General features: G+C 57.9%; 1 protein-coding gene across 4 annotated transcripts in view; it reads right to left on the minus strand.

Annotated features, from left to right (window-relative positions):
* The window catches only part of KIF21B (kinesin family member 21B), a 39,758-nt gene extending 20,078 nt beyond the window's left edge, over positions 1-19,680 (minus strand). For 3 of the 4 annotated variants that reach the window (XM_065698390.1, XM_065698392.1, XM_065698389.1), the window contains exons 1-7: positions 19,590-19,680; positions 5,320-5,542; positions 4,779-4,961; positions 1,481-1,630; positions 1,168-1,302; positions 651-818; positions 41-156 (exon numbers count right to left, since the gene is read on the minus strand). In XM_065698390.1, the coding sequence (XP_065554462.1) occupies positions 41-156; positions 651-818; positions 1,168-1,302; positions 1,481-1,630; positions 4,779-4,961; positions 5,320-5,542; positions 19,590-19,627 (1,013 nt within the window). In that variant the 5' untranslated portion in view covers positions 19,628-19,680. The remainder of the gene's footprint in view (positions 1-40; positions 157-650; positions 819-1,167; positions 1,303-1,480; positions 1,631-4,778; positions 4,962-5,319; positions 5,543-19,589) is intronic. The other variant, XM_065698391.1, reaches the window with a different exon arrangement.
* Positions 19,681-21,465: the final 1,785 nt, after the last annotated feature.

Below are 21,465 nucleotides of genomic sequence, written 5' to 3' on the forward strand. Positions count from 1 at the left end.
CCCTCTCGCAGGGCTCAGCCCCCGCCTAGGACCCCCTTACCTGTTGCCCCCAAGGGAATCCTGCAGCAGGCGGGTGAGCTTGGAGTCACGGTAGGGCACATGCACAACTTTCTTGCTCTGGTCTCCAAGAGCACTAATGACGTTCCCCAGGGCCAGCTACCAAAACAAAGGAAAGACCTCCCAAATTCCGCCCCTGCTAAGAACACTGCTGCTTCTGATGTGTGTAGCCAGCACGTCAGGGCTGGGACATGTGCTGTGGCAGAGGTTTGGCATGCAAGAGGTGGAGAGATGGGGCTTCCCTTGCCAGTCTCAGTATTCACCCCCTTTCCTATGGCTGTGCCTCAATCCTGCATTCCCTGAGGAGCAGCACTGACCCCTGGAGGGTTTTTCTAGCTTAAATTAGGAGACCTCAGCCTTTTGGGGACTTAAACCCTTGTCCCTTGTACCCAGCTGTACCTCTCCCCATAGTCCTGCCCTAGCTGTGCCCTCACCACTGGCATCTTGGATTGTGCATCTTCATGCCTATACAATCAGGTAGCATAAACCCCGGCAGAGACAACAGCAACCCCAAAAGCCCAGAGCAGCCCCAAGCAGGACCCAAAGGTGTCACAGGCTTCCCCTCTCCTTGCGTGCTGTGCCCAGGGCCTTACCAGTCCACAGTTGATGGAGATGCCTTCCTTGGCCCTCTCGCCGGTAGCACCCGTTCTCTTCAGCCTCTCTGAGCCAGCCAGGTCCACGAAGTGAAACTTGGCAGTGAGGGTCTCATACTCTGTGGTGGGCTGGGATCCATCCAGGAGGCTGATCACCTCCCCATTCACCTGCAGCCACATGGAGAGGGTCATCACTGTGGATTCTTGGCTGCATACAGATGTCAGCAAAAGCCCCAGCATTTGCCCTCCACACCTAGTCCCTCAAGGATGGGGGAGAGGATGCCAACAGCAGCTTGTTCTGGGCCATCCCTTGGGCCAGACCATCCCTACTTTGGATGGACTGCAGACCTTGGCTCCCATTAAATGCTAACACAGGCTATGACTGGAAAGAAAAAGACAAACCCCTGCCTCTCTTTGCAAGACTTCAAACCCTCTCCCCTTTCCAAAGGACCTCACACATATCGCCTGGGTATTAGATGCAGGAAGAGCCGAGCCATGAGGCAGGAGCACATCTCACCAGCTCCGGGCGGGCGCACACTCTCATCTGGCAGAGGTGAATGGTGAAGATGGCGTGGGACCGGGAGCTCTGCACATTCATCTGGGTGCTGGCCGTGGTGCGGGAAAGAGCTCCCTGTTTTAGGCACTGGATCAACTACAACATGGAGCAGGGAAAAAGGAAACCTTAAAAGTATCCTTTAAGGAGTCAGGACAGCCCAGTGAGCACACTGACTTGCCTCTGCATCACCCCAGGGCTGCTCTGTTCCCTCCTGGTGAGATCACCCCACATCCCTGGTCGGTGAGCACCAGTATCTGCCCCATCCCACACCCACCTCATCCTGTGAGTTGATGAGGCGTGACGTAACCCCTGTAGTGTAGATGCTTCCACTGGCATCCTCATGGATTTTGATGTTCGATTTGCGATGGCGCACGTCAGGGTCACGGGCACTGTCAAACAGGTCCAGGATCTCTTCATTGTAGAGCTGAGTGGGGTAGAAGTGGGTGCAGGGTGAGTAGTAGTAAGCAGGAGGCTGCTAAAGCACAACACAGCAGGACTGACAGGAGCTGAGAGCCAGGAGGACAGGCTGCACACTAAGGATGCGCATGTGTTCACCCATAGAATCACAGAATGGTTTGGAAGGGACCTTAAAGCTCCTCCAGCTCCAACCCCTGCCACAGGAAGGGACACCTTCCGCTAGAGCAGCTTGCTCCAAGACCCTGTGTCCAACTTGGCCTTGAACATTGCCAGGGATGGGGCAGTCACAGCTTCTCTGGGCACCCTGTGCCAGCGCCTCAGCACCCTCACAGGGAACAGCTTCTGCCTTAGATCTAACCTGAACTTCCCCAGTTTCAGTCTGAACCCATAACCCCTTGTCCTGTCACTATAGTCCCTGATGAAGAGTCCCTCTCTTGCATCCAAATACATACACGTGTATGTGCTTAGGCAAGGCTGACCAGGAGAGCTGTTGCGTGTGCAGATGTAGGAAAGGACACACGGGATGTGCGTGCAGACAGGAGATGATGCTCAGGCAAGCTCTAACCTTGCTGCATACGTACTCAGCCAGGACAGGACTCCCAGAAGAAATGGCATGTGTGCACACACAGGTGTACATACATGTGTCATATTTGCCTCACAAAGCTCTGAGCTGCAGTCTAGGTTTGTTTGAGCTCCCCAACCCTGTCATGTCCCTGTCCCACACCAGGAACCATGTCCCCACACATGTGGACACCCAGGAGCTCTGCATCCCCCCGGCCTTCCCTGCTCACTCGGAGAGCTCCCGGCCACAAGAGCCAGCAGAGACCCTTTCCCACCACACTTCCCTAAGGTAACCTTGGGTGGAAAGGAAACAAAGGGCTACAGGAAGGGCTGGACAAGCAGAGAAACCCTGAGGACCTGGAGCTGACAGATGTCCCCATTTGTATCTTGACCCTGCAGCATGCTGTCTCATGCTGGGGCAGAGGGACACCCCTGCCTTTCTGTCCCCCTGCCACCACCACTAAATGCCACATGTCACCCTCTCACACTTATGTCCCTGTGTGGAGAACAGGGGCACCTGGAGGTCCTGGCCACCTCAGCGGATCAGGCTAATCTGTCCCTGGCTGCCCCAGGGGAAAACAGGCTCTCTGAGGGTTCAAACCCTGCTCTAACAGCCTGCTCCTGGGAGGAGAGTCACAGGACAGGGATCAGCAGGGCCACATCCTGTTCCACTGCCAGCACAACATAGCTGGTAACCAGCATCTGATGCAGCTACGTGCCCACACTGGCACAGGAGAGCCATTATTACTCCAAAACCCTCCCTGGGTTGCCTGGTTTGATGTCCATGCTGCAGGGTGGACCAGAAAGCAAGGCTTTCAGCAGGCTTCAATGGCCTTAGCCACTGGGCCATCAGGTTTCTACTGTCCCCACACGTAACAGGGGCAGCCAATGTCCCACTGGGCACTACTGGCCTGGGGAGTGTAACCACGAGCAGCTTTGAAGCACAGCAGAGGAAGCTGTTCCCATCCTCCACTGCAGTCACAGAACAAATATCTCTGAGGCTATTTTGAGAGCCCAAAGCACCAGAGGTCAGAGGTGGTGAAGAGTGAGAAAGGCTACAGGAAATACCCATGGCAGCTACTGTGACCCCAAGCAGGGCCACTGCTTTTTCACCCCCAGGTGTCACTGGGGTTGTGCTGGGCTTCTTGGTTTGAAGAGATGCTTCTGAGGATGGCCTGGAACAGAGGCAGCACAGACATCACATTTCCAGTATTCATCTTTCATGTGTCCAAACCCCAGCTAACAGATCACCCAGCATCCTGGGGCACTGTCAGGACATCCCAAACTAGAGGGAGAAACTGAAGCAGGGAAAACTATAGCTGGACAGCAAAGAATCTTCTAGACAGCAGATACAGGAGGCTGAGAGGAAAGGAAAGTGTGTTACATAGGGTAAGGGGACACACATTGGGCTCAAGGCCAGAATATGGTCCTACAGCTCAGGAAGGCAGGACCATGCCGTGGCTCCAACGCTCTAGGCTCTAGGGCACTCTGCAGCAGGGATAAAGCCCAGCCAAGGTTCATCTCCCAGAAGGACTTCAGTACAGGCAGGAAATTCTCCCCATCTCCAGCCCAGCCCACAGATTCCGCAGAGTGGAGACCCATGAGGATGAGGATATGTGGGAAGGCAGCCAGAAGCTTGGACAGGCTGAGTGGTGGGGAGGGAAGGATGTGGCAAGACACACGGCACCATGGGAGAGAGCAAGGGTTCTGCAGATGGAAAGCTGGTTGGAAAGGATTTCTTCAGCGAGGAGATCAGCCCTTGAGACTAGGAGGTGCCTTCGGGCACCACTTGTGCTCTCCAGGCCACGGACATCTGAAGGAACCCAGATGTGATGGACACCAAAGCCACATGGAGGCAAAATCCCAGCACAGAGCCTCTCTCTCTACCTGCCTGTTTCCTCTGGGCTCTACCCCAGATCAGGAGACCATTTCTGGTTTAGGAGTTTAGGAGCCCACCCAGTGTTTCCTCACCAGGGCCTTAAACCAGTTCCCGTCTTGAGCTTCTTTGCACTTTTACACTAGAACCAGCCCAGAGGGAGACTGCTGCAGCCACACAAGGTCCAGGAGCTTTCTAGGGCAAACTTCTCCAGGAAAAGAAGTAGTTAATAGAAGAGGCTTTTGAAATCAAGAGGCCAAGGCAGAGGCGGGAAAGGATGCAATGAAGCATTCTCAAGGTCAAAGATGCAGCAAAGGACATGGGAAATAATGCAGCCCTTCCTCCAATCCCCACAAGATTGGCACTTCTTTCACTTGTTTCACTGGGAACACTGGTACAGACCCAGGGAAGAAGATATGCCACTATCCTCAACCTCAAACAGGAGTAAGCAAGCCTAGAGCCCCCTGAATGTCCAAGGGACCATGGGAAGGGGATCCCATCAGCCAAGAGTGCCACCCCAGTTCGTGGCCATCACGAGGTCAGCAACATTCAGCTCCTTCGAGTATCCTCTGCTCCGGCTGCACCGCTGGCCGCGCACCTGCTGTAGGATGCAGCTCAGCCATGGAGCAGCCAGGACATAGAGGACTCAAGTTGCCCGGGACATGAATGCTGCGCAAAGGAGAGGGTGACAGTGTCACCCAGATGTGCCGTCACCCACCTCCAGGAACTGGGCACTGACTTTGAACTCCGGAGCCACCCTGCCCTGACTCTGCGCCGCGCGCTTGCGCTCCTCAATGCCGCTGAAGAGGTGGCTGATGGCCCGCGGGATGATGCCCTGCTCTTCCTCAGAGATGTTCACGTCAAAGCCAGTGCCCATGGTGTACGTCTTCCCCGCACCAGTCTGCAAAAAGGCAATGAGGGGGGAGCTGGCTGGACTCTCCCAGGGTCAGCTCTGCCTAGGGCACCCCTCACCTCCCCATCACCACCCCAGCACCCCAAACGCCTCTGCTAAGCTCCTCTGATCCCCACTCTCACACCAGCTCCCATGCCTCCACCCCAGCCCCCCAGCCCTGCCTCCTTCTCCTCCCATCCAAGGTCACCCCCAGCCCCCTCTCTTGCCCAGCCCAGGGACAACTCCGTCCCCTCCACTCCCCACCACCTGTAACCTCTGCAGATGCCATCCCAGCAGCCCCATCACCCAGTGCTGCAGAGGAGCCCAATGCCCATGCCAGAACCCAAGGAGCAGGCAGAGCACGTACCTGTCCATATGCCAGCACAGTGGCATTGTAACCCTCAAAGCAGCCTTCAATGAGCTTGCCAACACACGTTGTATAGATCTGCTCCTGCCACGTGTCCAGGTCAAAGACAAAGTCATAGGTGAAGGCCTTGTCCTTCCCCAACAGCACTTGGGGCTCTCCGGGTGTCACTGAGGTGCAGATGTGACATCCCTCTATTTTCTCTTTGGACAGTTGGGGACGGATCCTGCAAGAAGGGAAGGGGGCTGAGGGCAGCCTCAGGGCTCACTCACATGAGCCTGGTCCTGAGGATGTGAGTAATGTCCCGCACTGAAACTGTGGCTGCTGCAGGCAGGGGACTGGGAGCACCATTGTCTGCAGTGTGGAGCAGAGAGCACTGAAGGCTTCTGCTCCTGCACCCAGTGACAACCTTGATCTATTTGTGGCCAAGGGGCTGGTGCATCCCAGTGATGCCACCATCCACCTCTGCAGCAGAGGAGGTGACAGGCAGGGCTGGGGACCACAGCACAGGCAGGTAATCACGTGCAGCCCGCGCTTCAACTACCCTTGCCCCAACAGCTGAACATGGCCCATATAGGGGCATACAGGGCCATGGCCATGCTGGCTCATGCACTGCAATGCCCCTGTCAAGGCAGCAAGCGCTGGGTGCGCGCATACACCCACTGATACACAGAAGCAGCCGTGACAGGGACTGGCAGGGCACAGGCAGGATACTCTGCAGCCAGCAGCACCCACTTCAGAGGCAACAAGATCAAACTGCACTTCCACAGGCTTGAAATGCAAAGTGCAAAACCATGCTGAGACAGTCCCAGCATCAAAACAACCACCCCAACCCAACCACTGCCCAGCCCAGCGTCTGTCCCCAGCCATGGGCTTGGTGGATGGGAAGGGTCAGGCGAGGCTGTGCTCAGCTCCTGCCTCTGGTGGCATGCACAACTGACCCACCGCATTCCCACCCATCACACTGAACCCCTTCCCAACAGTACAGAACAGCCAGACACACACTCGCACTCCAGCACAGGCACAGCCTGCAGCAGCTCCGGGTTTGGGTGCATGTGCCAGCTGCGGGAAGCTGGCTGATCCCAGGGGATTCATGGAGAATGAGGGAGCACAGAGCCAAGCACCATGGCAAACAGCTCTCATTAGAGCTAATGACTGCACATCTCCCCTCCCTGGGTGCTTCAGAGACACAGCTATTAATTCCTTGGAAGCCACATCCCTGGCAGCACCGCATACCGCAGCAGACGCTTTGTGGATTCGGGCTCCTCAGGAGCCTCCTTGTCAGCCTGGCCGGTGGCAAGCAGAGCTCAGAAGTTGCCAAATGAGTCTATGAGCCCCCACCGAGTTTGGGGGCCAGGATGTCCCAGTGGGGCAGGAGGCAGCACGAGCACCCGGCTCTCCAGCGTGTGGGAACAGCTCTGGGTGTCTGTGGGTATATTTAGCTCAGCAGCCACAATAGAAAGCAGCTTCTGATGTGCTCAGCCCCAAACTCGCTCCTGTCGCCTTCCCAGGGTCCCACCCTCCTCCAGGAACATTAAATCCCAGCTTTAATTACTTTTTGAACAACATTACGAGCTTCCCCCTCTCCCTAACCCCAGCCACGCTCAGCGACAGTGTCCTCAGGGAATGGGCAGAGGAACAAACTGGAACCATGGTAATTTGGGAAAGATCTTCTTAAGGAAAAGGAGAACAGGGTTTTCAGCAAAACATTTTCACCCCCTCTCCGGTGGTTAAATGTTGGTTTGGAAGAGAGGGTGAGCAGCAGTGCTGCAGGGGTGTACAGATGGATTTCCATAGAGCATGGGCTAGAGACAGCCCATGCCGGGCTGTCCTTGAGGCCAGGAGCCAATGCTTTCCACATGCCAACATCTATGGCCCTCCCATTCCCTCAACATCACTGCCCAACCAGCTCCAAGCACTTGAGGGACCCCATCAGCTGCCAGGGGACCTGCAGGGAGCCATGTACCAGCCCTCAACATGCATCCCATCTCCCCAGGGGGACCAGAGACATGGGAACATCCCCAGAGGGTTCTGCTCTTCAGGTAATCAGCTGAGCATCACTGATGGATGTCCTTGGAAGCTGCTGTCAGCCGGTGTGGGAATACTATGGATCCCCACTACAAGAGCAGGACAAGCAGAGCAGGAGGGCAGAGATAAGCACCAGTGGCCACAGCCTCATGTGTGATGGTGCAGAGATCCCCTGCAGCATCACAGGAGGTGGATGTGACCACCAAGACACGTTGCAGAGGGCTTCTCTAGGCCAGTGCAGCTCCTCCTGCTCCCTGGCACTAAACTGTCCCAGCTCTCTCATACCCTGCCCTCCCAGGACAAACATCACCATGCTGGGCACTGCACCACACGAGACCCTCGCTGGGCCAGGTGTTCACATATAGATCAAGCCATGCTCAGGCACTAGGATACCTCCTACGAACATAGAATTATAGAATCGTTTAGGTTGGAAAATACTTTTAAGATCATCAAGTCCAACTTTTAACCCAGCACTGCCAAAGCCACCACTAACCCATGTCACAGAGCACCACATCTACATGTCTTTTAAATACCTTAAGGAATGGTCTCCGGGCAGCTTGTTAAAGTGCTTGACAGCCCTTTGAGAGAATTAAGCTTTCCTAATCTTCAACCTAAACCTGCCTTGGGGCAGCTTGAGGCCGGTTCCTCTTGTCCCATCCCTTGTTCCTTGGGAGCAGAGCCCAGCCCCTCCTGGCTCCATCCTCCTGTCAGGCACTTGTAGGGAGCCATCAGGTCCCCCCTGAGCCTTCTCTTCTCCATCTGAACCCCCCAGGTCCCTCAGCCGTTCCCCATCACACTTGGGCTCCAGGCCCTGCTCCAGCTCCGCTGCCCTTCTCTGGCCTCGCTCCAGCCCCTCAATGTCTCTCTCTTAGTGAGGGGCCCACAGTTGAACACAGGATCCGAGGTGCAGCCTCACCAGTGCCCAGTGCAGGGGCACAATCCCTGCCCTGGCCCTGATGCCGCACTGGTGCTGGTACAGGCCAGGATGCTGGGGGCTTCCTGGCTGCCTGGGCACAAGCCGCTCCTATTCAAGCAGTTATCCACCAATACCCTCAGGTTCTTTTCCACAGGGCAGCTTTCCAGCCAAACGTGATATAAACATCTGCAGAGCCAGCACGGGATGTCTTGGAGGCCCTGTCCTCAATCCCACCAGGTAACACTGGGGGACCTGGCAGCACCTGCCATGCTCTGCCTCAGTTTCTCTCCTCTGCTACAAAGATCAACAACTTTAGAAGTCATAAAGTCACCATCCGAGTCCTAAAGGGCTGAGACACCCATAGAGAGTCTGGCTGATACCCTAAAACCCATGACACACGCAGCCTGTGCCTGGCCATCCCCATGCTGGTACAAGAGGACTGCCTGAAGCCGGTATGGGAAGGACACAGGTTGTCCTTGGGCTGGCAAGATGAGCAGTGCCAGTCCCATCTCCCTCCTGCCTGTGCTGATAAACCAATGTCAGAACAGACCCAGGGAGGAGAGAGCTGGCAAGACCACAGCAGTACCATGAGCCTGGCCACCACCTCTATCCCCTGCATGCTCAGCTCACCATGAAGGGACAGTGAGAAGGGAACAATACCCACGACAGAGTAGCATGGTCCTGGCCGAGGGCTCCAGGCAAGCAAATGTGGCTGCTTCCCACACAGATACACAGGACTGGGAGGTAGAAGGACACACAGAGACAGAGGTACAGGTAGGGGTGGACACTGCTCCTTTCCAAACTGCCAGCTCTCACTGAGTGATGCTGGGTGCCACAGCAGCAGCCTACTCCTGCATCAGCATCCAAACCCAGCAGCATGAGCTGCAATGTGTGTGCCAGGGAGAGCCCACAACTGCATGGGGACACAAAGGGAGCCTCAGCTGGAGCCTCTCCACCACTCCTTCCTGTCCCTGGCAGGCTGTGAAAGCAGCGTCTCCATGGTGGGGCTGCCAAGGCGCCAGAGCATCTGGGAGGAAGGGGGGAGCGGATCCTGCACCCTAAGGGGCAGGGAGCTGCTGTGGGCACACGGGCAAGCACAAAGCCCGAGTTGTTCAGTGCTGCTGCCTTATGCCAGCGTTTGGCCAGGGAAGGGGGAGAAGCCAAGCAAGGCCGGGAGCCAAGCGCTGGATGGGCACCGCAGGGCAGCCAGCTCCCACAGGCAGCCCTCACAGGGTCAGCTCAGGGAGAGACCTGCCCATTCCAGCATCTTAAGCCCTGCAAGCAGTGGAGGGAGTGAGGTTCAGCATGCTGGGCACAGCCAGTATCCCCTTGTGAAGGCTGCATCCACCAAGACACCACCCAGCCCTTCCTGGGCAGTTATGGGAGACTTCCCTTCTGCAGGATGGTGCAGTTCAGCTGACGTGGGCTGCTGGGTTCATGTCATGTCCCCTTGACTGATTCAGTTTCAGGATTCAGTTTCCCCCCTCCCAGCCCACTGCTATGGCAACTCTAGGGGGCTCCAGGGCATCCTTTGCCCTCCAGCACTTTGCCAGTGCTGTGGCAGCACACTCCCATAGCCCTTCTGCCATGGTGCCAGTAACACCAGTACCACCACCCCACCAACCTGCCTGCATCCACAGCCAGGCTCTCCTGAGGCTGTATCAGCCTGCTGAGACACAGCCACAGCTGGGACAGGGCAGGATCCCATCCCTCCAAGACCACTCTGGGAGGGAGGGTGGTTACCTGTGTCCCGCAAGGAGCCATTCATCTCCCCTCCCAAGACCAGAGCCATGGAAAACCAGCCAGGCAGGGCTAGATTCCCATGGAGCCGAGCCAGAGAGCCAGGGATAGGCAGGTAGAAGAGCTCTTTGGTGATTTTCCTCTCTGTGCCAGGCCCCAGAGGGTGGAAACCACTTGCTCTCGTCTACCCTGTCTCCAGAGAGGCAAGGTGAGGGGCTGGGTGAGGGGCTGGGACACTGCCCGGCTGTGGGTACCTCTCCTGGGGCAGGCTGTCAGAGGTCGTAGCTGGAAGAGCCCATCAGCCATGGCTGGCTGCTGGGGATATGCCTGCCAGGGCAGTAGTGCTGGGCAAGCCCGGGCAGTACCTTGCCACGCTCCCCACATTGCACGCATCCATTCTGCTGCCATTCCCAGTCCCTGCATTCACCCTGCTCCCATTCCTGCATCACCCATGTTAACCCCATTTCTCTTCCCCACATGACTTTGCATTCATAGAATCATGGAAGGGTTTGGGTGGGAAAAGACCTTAAGATCAACCACGGGCAGGGACCCCTTCCACTGGAGCAGCTTGCTCCAAGCCCCTGTGTCCAACCTGGCCTTGAGCACTGCCAGGGATGGGGCAGCCACAGCTTCTCTGGGCACCCTGTGCCAGCACCTCAGCACCCTCACAGGGAACAGCTTCTGCCTTAGATCCAACCTGAACTTCCCCTGTTTCAGTCTGAACCCGTCACCCCTTGCACTATCACTCCAGTCCCTGATGGAGAGTCCCTCTTCAGCATCCTTGTAGCCCCCTTCAGATACTGGAAGCTTCTCTGAGGTCTCTACTCCCATCCCTATATCACCCGTGTTTGAGCCACATCACCTGCATTCACCCTGCTCCCATCCCTGCTCCCCCTATTGCCCCATCCCCACTACCTGTGTCACCCACATTCACCCTGCTCACACTCCCTCCAGCCTGGCGAGCATAAGAGCTGCAGGAGCATCCGCAAGGCACCCCAGGCTCACATGGAGGCCCTCTGCCAGCCTCACTGCCCTCTCTGCTCACCCCATGCTTTGCTCTCCTATGCCCAAACATGCACTCCAGGCTTTGCTGCTGCCCAGCAGCACAGGGCAGCCAGGAGGAGAGCAGCTCTAACATCATCGTGTGCTCCCCTAGGACATCCTATTGCTCAAGGACAACCCAGGCACTGCAGACCCAACAGGCAAGCCAGTGTGTGGCACATGCAGTTCAGTGTGGGGCACTCGGCCTGGCCAAGCAGCTCTGTGGGTGCTGCCAACATCATCAGGGGAAGAACAGAGCCAAGTGCCCCAGGTTTTCCCATACCTCCAGGCCAGCACAGCAAGTGTCTGTCCTCACCAGCAGACAAGCTCAGTGTGGCTTGATCCCGGGTGGGATCAGCCCCCTTGCTCGGGAAGAGATGCCCCCAGCCCCATTCTTTGCCCAAGCATGGGGTCCCAGGAGAGGGAGCTGGTGCCTGTTTGCATACAGGTTGCTTTGTCCGAAGTTAAGCATTTAATTACCACAGCAGGGAAGCGGCTCAGCAATCAGGGAAAATTGAATAAGGCTCCCTGGGGACTGCCAGGTCTGGTCAGTAAATGCTCCGATTAAGAGATAGAGCAAACCACATCGAAGCAGGAACAAACACAACACCGGAAGGCACCAGGCTCAGCCTGCCTGTGGACCCACACATGCCACGGGATCACTGCCTGTGCTTCAGCCAAAACCCACTGGAGCAGAGGGTGCTATGGCCAGCACCACCTGACCAGCACCAGGGGCAAGATGAGCTCCTTGGCAGTCTGGAGATAGGCAGGTCCTCACAGAGCTGGGATGTACACCCCATCCCAGACTGGTTTGTGTTGGAAAGGACCTTAAAGCTCATCCAGCTCCAACCCCTGCCACGGGCAGGGACCCCTTCCACTGGAGCAGCTTGCTCCAAGCCCCTGTGTCCAACCTGGCCTTGAGCACTGCCAGGGATGGGGCAGCCACAGCTTCTCTGGACACCCTGTGCCAGCGCCTCAGCATCCTCACAGGGAACAGCTTCTGCCTTAGATCTAACCTGTATGACCCCAGTATGGATCCTCTGCATAGATGTGCTGGATGTGTCCAGCTCCTGGCTGCCCAACCTGCTTCTTTGCAGGGCAAATCCCCTCCCCGCCCCTCCCAGGTCCCCCCTAATTCTCCAGCTCCAGCTTTCCCAGGCTTAAGGAAACCTTTAAGTCAGGGCATGGCAGCCACTATGTGCTGCTCATTAGCTCTGGCAGGAGCACACTGTCATTGAGGTGCACCATCTGCTCTGCACGGAGAACGACCACAGCTCAGGGACAGGGGCCATGCTGCCAGCACCGGGATGAGCACCCAGGGACACCCAGCCCAAAGCAGCAGGGCCTGGGGGAAGCACGGGATCATGCTTTACCCTGCCTAGAGAGGCACATGAGTGGATGGACTGAGTTTGGGATCTTCCTGGACAGCTCCTTCACCCCCACAAATGACTGATGATGCCAGCAGCTCCATGCTGGACCTGCCCAAGAGAAGAGGTGGGGAAATGCCATGAAGATGCTTGAAAATCACAGACCAGGGACAGTCACCGACAAAGGGGTACAGAGCCCCAAACCACAGGCAAGGTGGGTGGTGGAAGGAAACACGTGTATGGCAGCATCTGCAACTCAATGCACACCCCAGCAGGTGAAAACAGACACAAAACCACCAGCTCAGCAGCAGTATCAGCAGCTACAGGAAACCATCAGTCAGCAGGAGATACTGGCCATCAGTACCTTGCAGGGGCACAGAGAAGCCATGAGTCCAACAGAGACAGATAGTCATACTCCACCTCCCAGTTCTGCACCCCAGTACTGAAGCTCCCACTGCCTCCCAAGCCAGTGAATCACACCCACGGCGTCTCTCCCCTTTCTAGATACCCCTGTGAGGTCCATATGTCCCAGTTCCACCCCAGTACTGGTGCACCCATGCTGGAGATAAGGCTTTCCCAGCTCCCCAAAACAGGCACCCCAGTGCACTCCGATTGCCACTGGGAGAACAATGCGATCTTGGTAGAAGATGCTGCAACCTTAGAGCCCATGGGGGACATCTGGAGAAACTTGCCCACAAGACAGGATTGAGGGTGGCACAAATAAGGTATTTCTCCACCCCATACCCCCCCCCCCCAATCAATAAAACCCCAAGCCCTTGGCTGGCAGGATGGGGATGGAGCACCCAGAAGCAAACCTGGTCCCACAGCTGGGAAGGGAACAAAAGTATTTTCCACTAACATCCTCCTCAGGCAGGTGCAGTATGAGATAACAGACGATCAGAGCAACACGGCCCGAGAGATGCCCCCTCCTAACACAGTTGTGCCTCCCAGCCCTGCGACACTGGATTGGGAAAGTGACCATGCTCAATGCTTGGAGAGAAGAGGGGAATCTGAGGACCAGGAACCCAGCTCCAGCATTGCTCATCTCCTCCCATACCAGTGCAGGAATGGAGGCATCCCACTCCTGCCACCCAAGAGGCACACCCACAGGGCTCTGCTAACAGGTTATTTGGGAAGCTCAGAAACAACTAATGCAGCTCACAGAACCCGTGCAACTTCTGGTGATGAACAGACCCAGCACATCCCACCCTGCCCCACCAGGGCTTCTGCCCCAGCACCCCCATCCCTCTCCCCTAAGCCCATTTTTTGGGCTCTAGCACTCAGATGGGCTCCAGGCTGTGGCAGCGAGGCAGGAAGAGCCTGAGGAAGAGGTCAGAAGCAGTTCTGTGCCTCGTGCTAAAGGTCGGGCTGTGCTGCTCTCCAGGGAGGAGGCTGCAAGCCTGCGGGGATCTGGCTGCAGCAGGGGCAGGGGAACAGAAGGATCTTGGGGCAGGAATGCCCCTTGCGCTGCCCCAGTGCCAGTCTCCAGAGCTTTGCCCTTGGTGCTACCCCAGGTGTGGGGCTGGTGACACAGGGAGAACAGACCCAGAGTCTGGAGGGAGGCTGCTGAGCCACGCCCAGGACACCACAGAGGCAAACACCAACAACCGGGCAGAGGCAATGGGTGAGGGGGGGGGGGATCACAGCCCCATGGGGGCACTGTGGGACAGGGGAGCTTGGGGCCAGGCTCAGCTACAGCAAACTGTGACAAGAAACTTCCCCGCTATGTCCTGGCCCCAGGGAGCTGCAAAGAAGAGAAGGGATTTCACTGGGATCCCTGGGGCTCAGCCCCAAACCCTCACTGAGAAATGGGGCTGGCAACTGCTTACATCCGAGGGCTGAGGGGGAGGTGCCAAGTGAGATGAAGCTGCCAGACATCCCTGGCCTCACAGCAGTGCAGAGCCATCAGGGACACCGGGACACGCCAGGGCACCATTGAACCAGTTCCTGGTCTGCCAGGGAAGGGGTTGCAGAAGGCCGGTGACCTTCCCTTCCATCAGCGTCCTACCAAGGCAAGGAATCACCCCACAGCATCTGCTGCAGCAGAGACCTGTGGCAGCTGCCCTCACAATCCACCACATCACAACCCTGCTGCCTGTTTAACAAACACTGGGACTGTTTTGACAGCCTCTGGCAGGAAACAGCCCCTTGGGACGCCCGGGGCCAGCCCCCCTTTCCCAGCAGGAGCAGCACAACAGGGCTCAGCAGGGGGATCACCTTCCCCCTCGGGGGACCAGAAGCCATGTTCCTAACAGCTTTGTCTGGGGCTTCATCTCCTGCAGTTTTCCTCCTGCCACCAATTTCACTGCTGGTGCAGGAAAGCTTCAGCTGGCTCCTTCCTCAGGCTTACAGACAGCCCCAGCATCCCAAGTTCCTGGGACTTCATGGCATCACACATTTAAATCCCTTGATGATGCGTGATGCGTACACGTACCAAAAGCCTGCCTAAAGCTGCTTTGCTCAGAGCGGTGTCGCAGGCAACGGCAGATCTGCCTGGGACTGCAGGGTGCAGCCCTGCTCCTCCCTTGGAGGATGGAGACCAGGATGAAGAAGGTCTCCAACCCCTTTCTAACATTCCCACTGTAAAAGCCAGTGAGCTCATGCCTGATTGAAGCCAGGCACAGAAAAACCCTTTGTGCCCACAAACCTGGGCTCAGCACTTTCCTCAGAGACCCTGAGGCGTCCTAGCCTCAGCCCTCCACATCTCTCTCCAGATCAGGGAGCCCAGTTTAACCATTCCCACTGGGAACCAAGAGTAAGTCTTGGTTCCCAATCTCTGGGGCTGGGAAGCCCCGAAGTAAACCAAAGAGCAGCCCCAGGACATGGGAGACCCCCACTGCTAGGGCTGAGCTGCCCTGGGTGGAGGCAGAGGACTCTGATCTTGTGAGACTGCACTTGCAGCACTGTGCAGTTCTGGTCTCCCCAGAAGGACATGGAGCTGTTGGAGCAAGGCCAGAGGAGGCCATGAGGATGCTCAGGGGTTGGAGCACCCCCTGTATGGAGCCGGGCTGAGAACATTGGGGCTGCTCAGCCTGGAGAAGAGAAGCTGTGTGGAGACCTCAGAGCAGCTTCCAGTGTCTGAAGGGGGCTACAAGGATGCTGGAGAGGGGCTCTTCATCAGGGACTGTAGTGACAGGACAAGGGGTGATGGGTTCAAACTGAAACAGGGGAAGTTCAGGTTGGATCTAAGGATATACGCCCTGGCTATGCGACAGCAAAGATGCCAGAATACTGTTCCCAGCACATGGCCTTTACCAGCATGTTCACACTGAGCCAAGACCCACTAGGGCACGTGGCAACAGACATGTGAGTCTGCCCATCCTAAAGTGGCACATCACATCCTTCTTTACAAGAAGAAGGACACCAGTAGGGCTGCCCACATGGAAGGAAGAGCATCATGGCAGGAGTGTTTATGAGAGCAGCAGAGCACTGGGGGTTGGAGGGTTTAAATAAACTTGAAATCCGACTCAACTTTCTTCCCCAATTTCACAAGCTCCATTTCCTGAGTCTCCGCAGGCAGGCAGAAGTGCTGGGTGCTGCAAACAGCTCCGGGGGCGCCCCTTTCTCTATGGTTTGAAAGTGTCCTCAGGTATCAGCTCTGCAGCCAGTCCGGCTCCTCAGACCTCCCCTGGTGATGGAGTTTAATGGCCTCTGGGTCAATATCATCAGCCTTCCTGACACAGCAAAACCACCCACTCACAATGGGGCTGAGCTCCACCTCCTGCAATGAGCACAGGGAGCACCGCTCCCCCCCGCTCGCTGCGGCTGTGAGCAGACAGCACCCAGCTGCGAGCCTGGGTGCTGCAGGGATGGGTGCTCTGAGCTGGGTGCTGCAGGGATGGGTGCTCTGAGCTGGGTGCTGCAGGGAGGGGTGCTCTGAGCTGGGTGCTGCAGGGAGGGGTGCTCTGAGCTGGGTGCTGCAGGGAGGGGTGCTGCTGAGGTTCAAGGGGAAGCACAAGCCTCCAATAGATGCTGTGCTCCTGGAAGTAGGGCATGAGAGAGGAACTGCCAAACTCCTTCACCCATTTGAAGGTCACCTACAGAAGGACACAGCACTCACTGCCTTCCCCAGTCCATGAGGGAACCTTCCCCGCCAAAGCCACAAAGAGTGAGGGTTCCTGGGCCACCCCACTCAGCTCCCAGCTTGGGACCATTACAGGGTGCAGGGCGCTCAACCCAAGCGCTGCCGACAGCTCGGCCCCATTGCTTCCACTCCCTTGGGGCATCAGCCAGAGCTGGCAGGCTCAGGCACTCCCCTGTTAATGCTGATGGGCAAGTGAAGGCAGGACTTGCCTGCAGGGAGGGTTGGGAGCTGGGGCAGGAGCCAGCCCTGCTCCTGCAGAAGGTGCAGGCTGAGCTGCAGGTACAAGGTGCAGGTACCAGCCCTTGGGCCTGCATTTCCCTCTGCAGTGCTGGTACTCGCCGTTTCACTCCTGGCATGCAGGAAGCCTAAATAACAGCCCCATGCCCCAGTCAGTAGCTCAGCACTTGGAGCCCCAGTGGTGCAGCTGGGGGCCTTCCCAAGAAGATGGGAACCTGGAAGCTGACAGTGAAATGCCACAGCATCTCTCCATCAGGTGAAGAGAGCCAGCAAGAACCAGAACCCCCAAGGACAACATAGTCCCACCACTCTGCTCCTCTGTCCCTCCTCCTCCCATCCTGTTAGCACTTGTGAGGACCCAAGACAGGTTCCAGTGTCTTGACATCAGCTGGGTCATCTCTATCACCAAGCTGCTTAACCCCGTCAGCATACCTCCCTCAAAAGCCCCCAGTGCTTCCCAGTGTCCCCAGGTTCCACCAGCAGCATGGACACAGAGACCCTGAAAAAATGGCACAAGCTGGCACATTCATATTATTATAAAGAGACAAAAGGGGAGCTTCGATCCGTGTCATGCCTCACCCTGGAGGTATTCAACCTCCTTCATGCTCTGATGGTGGAAGGAGGTGGAATCTGTGGACAGGTTTCTGGGGGGTAGGGGGGTGTCTTGCAGACTTCCACAACACCACTAGTGGTATGTCACAAGCTCTCACAAAGGAAAACCTCTCTCTGCTCCTAGTCCAGGGCAGGAGGGGACCCATCACCAGCCCTTTGGGTGGGGTGGTCTGCAGGGAGAGCAGCTTGGTCCTTGCACACTCAGCCCAGCTTCCGAAGCCACCTTCCCACATGACGCTGCGACCTGCCTGCTTTGTCTGCAGCCTCCCTGTTCCCAGCCTTCCTCCTTTGTCCTGCCAGTTCACCTTTGCCGCTGTGTCACCCCAGTACTTGGCACACACCGGCTGCAGGATACCAGCTCATTCCTTCAAGGACCAGGTTGGGAGAGAGTGGGATGTGTCCCCCATTACATATCCTCGCTATGGGCACCCCAGCCCCACTGCAATGCTGCATACTGAAGTCACCTCCTGGTCACGATCCACTACCTGTGTACTGGACAGTCCTCGACCCCATTGCTGGCAGATGCCTCCACAACCACCATGAACAGCAGCACCCACCCCATCTCCGAGGCAAAAGGAACCCCGGCCTTGAGCCAGGCCTTTGTTAAAAGGCTTCATCCTGACAGAAATGCAGGATGGAAAATGGGAAGAGTCTGGCCAGCAGGAAATCTCCACCTCCCGCCATTGGCATCACTCAGTTCCCAGGTCAGTGTCCTGGCACGGACACCCTTGCCTTGGCACAGCCCAGCCCTGCCCTTGCAAAGGCACCCCAGCAGCAGCCACACAATGGGGACACTGCCACCTCCTCTGCAGCTCCCCCATCGTTTAAACCCACAGCCTGGCTCCGATTCTCAGCCTCTTGAATGGAGCAAGGCAGAAAATAACCACCACCTGCTTCCAAGACGACGAAGACTGGACAGGCAGGCAGCTCTGGGATACATCCTGGTGCACACACACGTGTGCACAGCAACACAGACATGCACACATGTATGCACATACACGGAGACATGCATGAGCACACACCCATCTCTCCCTCCCTCCATCATTGACGCTGCACCAAGCATCTTTTGTGCTCTCTCTCTACCCATGTAGGCAGGGTCCAAGAATCTGCAAATCCCCCTCTGAGGACTAAGGCAGCCCCCCACAGCCTGCCAGCAGCACCCCAATCTGCCTCATGCCATCAGGGGTGTGGGGACAGGGTCCTGCCCAGGTCACCCCCTGCCCCAAGGTGCCGGACAAGGCAGGCACAGCCCGGCGGGGGGTGGCCGGTGTAACGGTGTGGAGCTGGTCCTACCGAGTCGTGACCCCGCGGTGACGCGGTCCTGCCCCCTGCCAGCCCCACGCCGACACCGTGCTCTGGGTCTCGGGGCGCCGAGGCCGGGCCGGGCTCGGCTCACGCTTGTCCGGAATACACGGCTGAACCAGAACCAGGACCAGGCGCGGTGCGAGCGGGGAAGCCGCACGGTCCCTTCCTCAAGAAGCTTCGGTCGTGACGGGGCCCCCTCTCCCGTGGGTTCGGACCCCCCTTCCCCCGGGGGCTCCTTCCTCTTGGGGCAGAGAGGAGCAAAACGCCGCCGGTCTGCGGGACCCCAGCGGCTGTGCACAGAATACACCCAGCCTGGCACGGCGCTAACAAAGAGCACCCCCCCCGGTCTCCCGCACAGCCCGTGAGGCTCTGCGGGCGATGCATGAGCTGCCCCCCCCCTCCAGCTGCCCTCCGGACCCACGCGTGAAGTAGATGCCGCCGGCAAGTCCTTCATCGAGGTGCACGATGCGGAAGGCGCATTGTTCCCAGCCCGAAGTCAGCACAAAGGACACAGAGATGCCGCATCGTTCCCTAACACCCCGGGGAGGGGAGGAAGGGACCCCCCATACCTCCCTTATCTCGCCTGACAGCAGAGGGGTCCAAATTCACCCGCTACACAGCCCAGGGCTGCCGAGCTGCAAACGCTGAGCGACAGTAGCTCTGCAGGTGAAGGGGTCTGGGACTCCTAGGTCGCCCCCCCGTCCTCAGGAAAGGGAGCGAGAGGGCACCGCCAGCGGGGTGGCGAGCGGCAGCCCCAGAGCAATGCGGAATGGGGAGGATAACGGTGGGACTGGGGAGGCAAAACCCGACCCCGATGGGGGAGACTCAGTGCCCGGGGGCTGGGCAGCACCGACTCGGGCATCCGCAACCCCCCCGCCCCTCGCCCAGCACACGCAGCGGCAGCCCCAGGATCCCCCCTCCCCCCCGCAGCCCCGGCGCTCACCTCACGGCCACCTTCACGCAGCTGTCCGGAGCCGCCATGGCCCCGCGAGCCGCGCACCGCGACCGCCGCTGCCCAAGAGCATCCGCGGCGCTGAGGGGGGGGAACGGGATCGGGGGGGCGGGGGGGGGAGCGGCCCCAGGTGCGGGGCGGGGCGGGGCGCGGGGACACGCCCCCCCCTCCCCCCGCCCGCACCGCCGGAACGCGGACGCGCGGGGAAACGGCGCGAGCACGAGCACGAGCACGAGCACGAGCACGAGCACGCCCGCGCTCGCTCTCATTCCCTCACCCGCCGGGCCCTGCTGCCCCCTGCCGGGCCCGCGGCCCCGCTCCGGCCTGTGCGCGGGTGGGCAGCGGCTGTGCAGGGCGCTTCGGGCCGTACGGGGCTGCACCCGGCTGTACCGGGCCGTACCGGGGCCGTGCCAAAGTGTTCCGGGCCGTTCCGGGCCGTACTGAGGCTGTGCCAGGGCATTCCGGGCTGTGCAGAGCTGTACTGGGCTGTTCTGCAGATGTGCTGGGCTCTACAGGACGGTTCAGGGCTGTACCGAGCAGTACCGGAGGTGTGCTGGGCTATGGCGCTGTATCAGTGCTGTACCAGACTGTCCTGTGCTGTAACCAGGGTGTTCCGGGCTGTACAAGGCAGTACTGGACCATGCTGTGTGTGTGCCAGGATGTTCCAGACCATCCTGGGATGGTGCCAGGGTGTTCCAGGGTGTACTGAGCTGTACAGGACTGTACCCGACTGTTCTGGGCCATACTGGAGCTGTACCAGAGCTGTGCCAGGGCTCTATCAGGCTGTACTGGAGAGCAGCTCAGGACCCTTCCCCACCAAAGCTCCAGGCAGAGAGGGCCACCGATCATGGCATGGTGTTTCTGGCCTGATCTTCCTACTGCCACCCTTGTGCCAGCTGTGTCACAACCCAGATTTGTCCCGCAGTTCAGCTAGAAATTAACTCAAGAAACACCCTCCAGATCCCAGTTTGGGGCAAGTCAGCCCCAGTGCAGCTCTCAGCCTTGCCATGTTCCCTGCACAAGATGGGCTCTCCCGCGCTCAGGCTGCAGCTGGAGTTCAGCAACAGCCATTTGCCTTTTATTAAGTTAACAAATAAATGCCCGGCTGGAAAGCAGGCAGGCTTCACACCTCCCCCAGGACCCATCACTTTGCTGCATTTTACTATATATTAGGCAAGAAAGAGACATGCATTTCCCCAGTTTGTCTGGGCTGGGGAACCTCTAGAGCAAGATCCCAGCAAAGAGATGGCCTGGGGAGATGGGGCTGCCCCAGTGCTCAGTGCCTGGGCCACTGAGGTCTGTAAAACAAAACCCCATGGCAGACTTATTCCTGGAGAGGAATAACCTCAGTTGCTATGTGCTAACAGACATAATGGACAATGTGTAGGCAGCTCTGGTAAAATGCTGTGCTTCCCTTCGCGTCTCTGGCCTGTCCCTTGCAAAGCAGTGGAGTTGTTCGGAAGATGTGTGAGACCCTCCTGTGGGCCAGGCTCATCAGTGGGTGCCCAAGCCCAAGAGTGGTGTTTAGAGATATCTGGTGACACAAATCACACTGCAGTGGCCAACTCTCCCCTTGGTTAGACCCAGGGCTGCTGCACTGACCTGGACATGCTCTTATGCCTCTGCCCCATACTCAGCTGGGAGAGTGAGCCAAGAAGCCCCCTAGGCTTCCTGCCTGGAAGATGCTTCCAGCATCTGCCCAAGTCCTCCTTGTCTGCAAGGAGGAGAAATAGGCTCCAGCAGAGACATAAGGATGCTGGGTCCAGCTGCTGAGATACCATGAGACCCCTCCAGATCCTGCTACTGCTCTCAAAATGCCTTGTTGACAGTCATGACATGAGCACTTTGGAGTAGGGACAGACCTCCC

This window comes from Lathamus discolor, chromosome 19, assembly GCF_037157495.1.
Source record: "Lathamus discolor isolate bLatDis1 chromosome 19, bLatDis1.hap1, whole genome shotgun sequence".
Taxonomy (NCBI): Eukaryota; Metazoa; Chordata; class Aves; order Psittaciformes; family Psittacidae; genus Lathamus; species Lathamus discolor.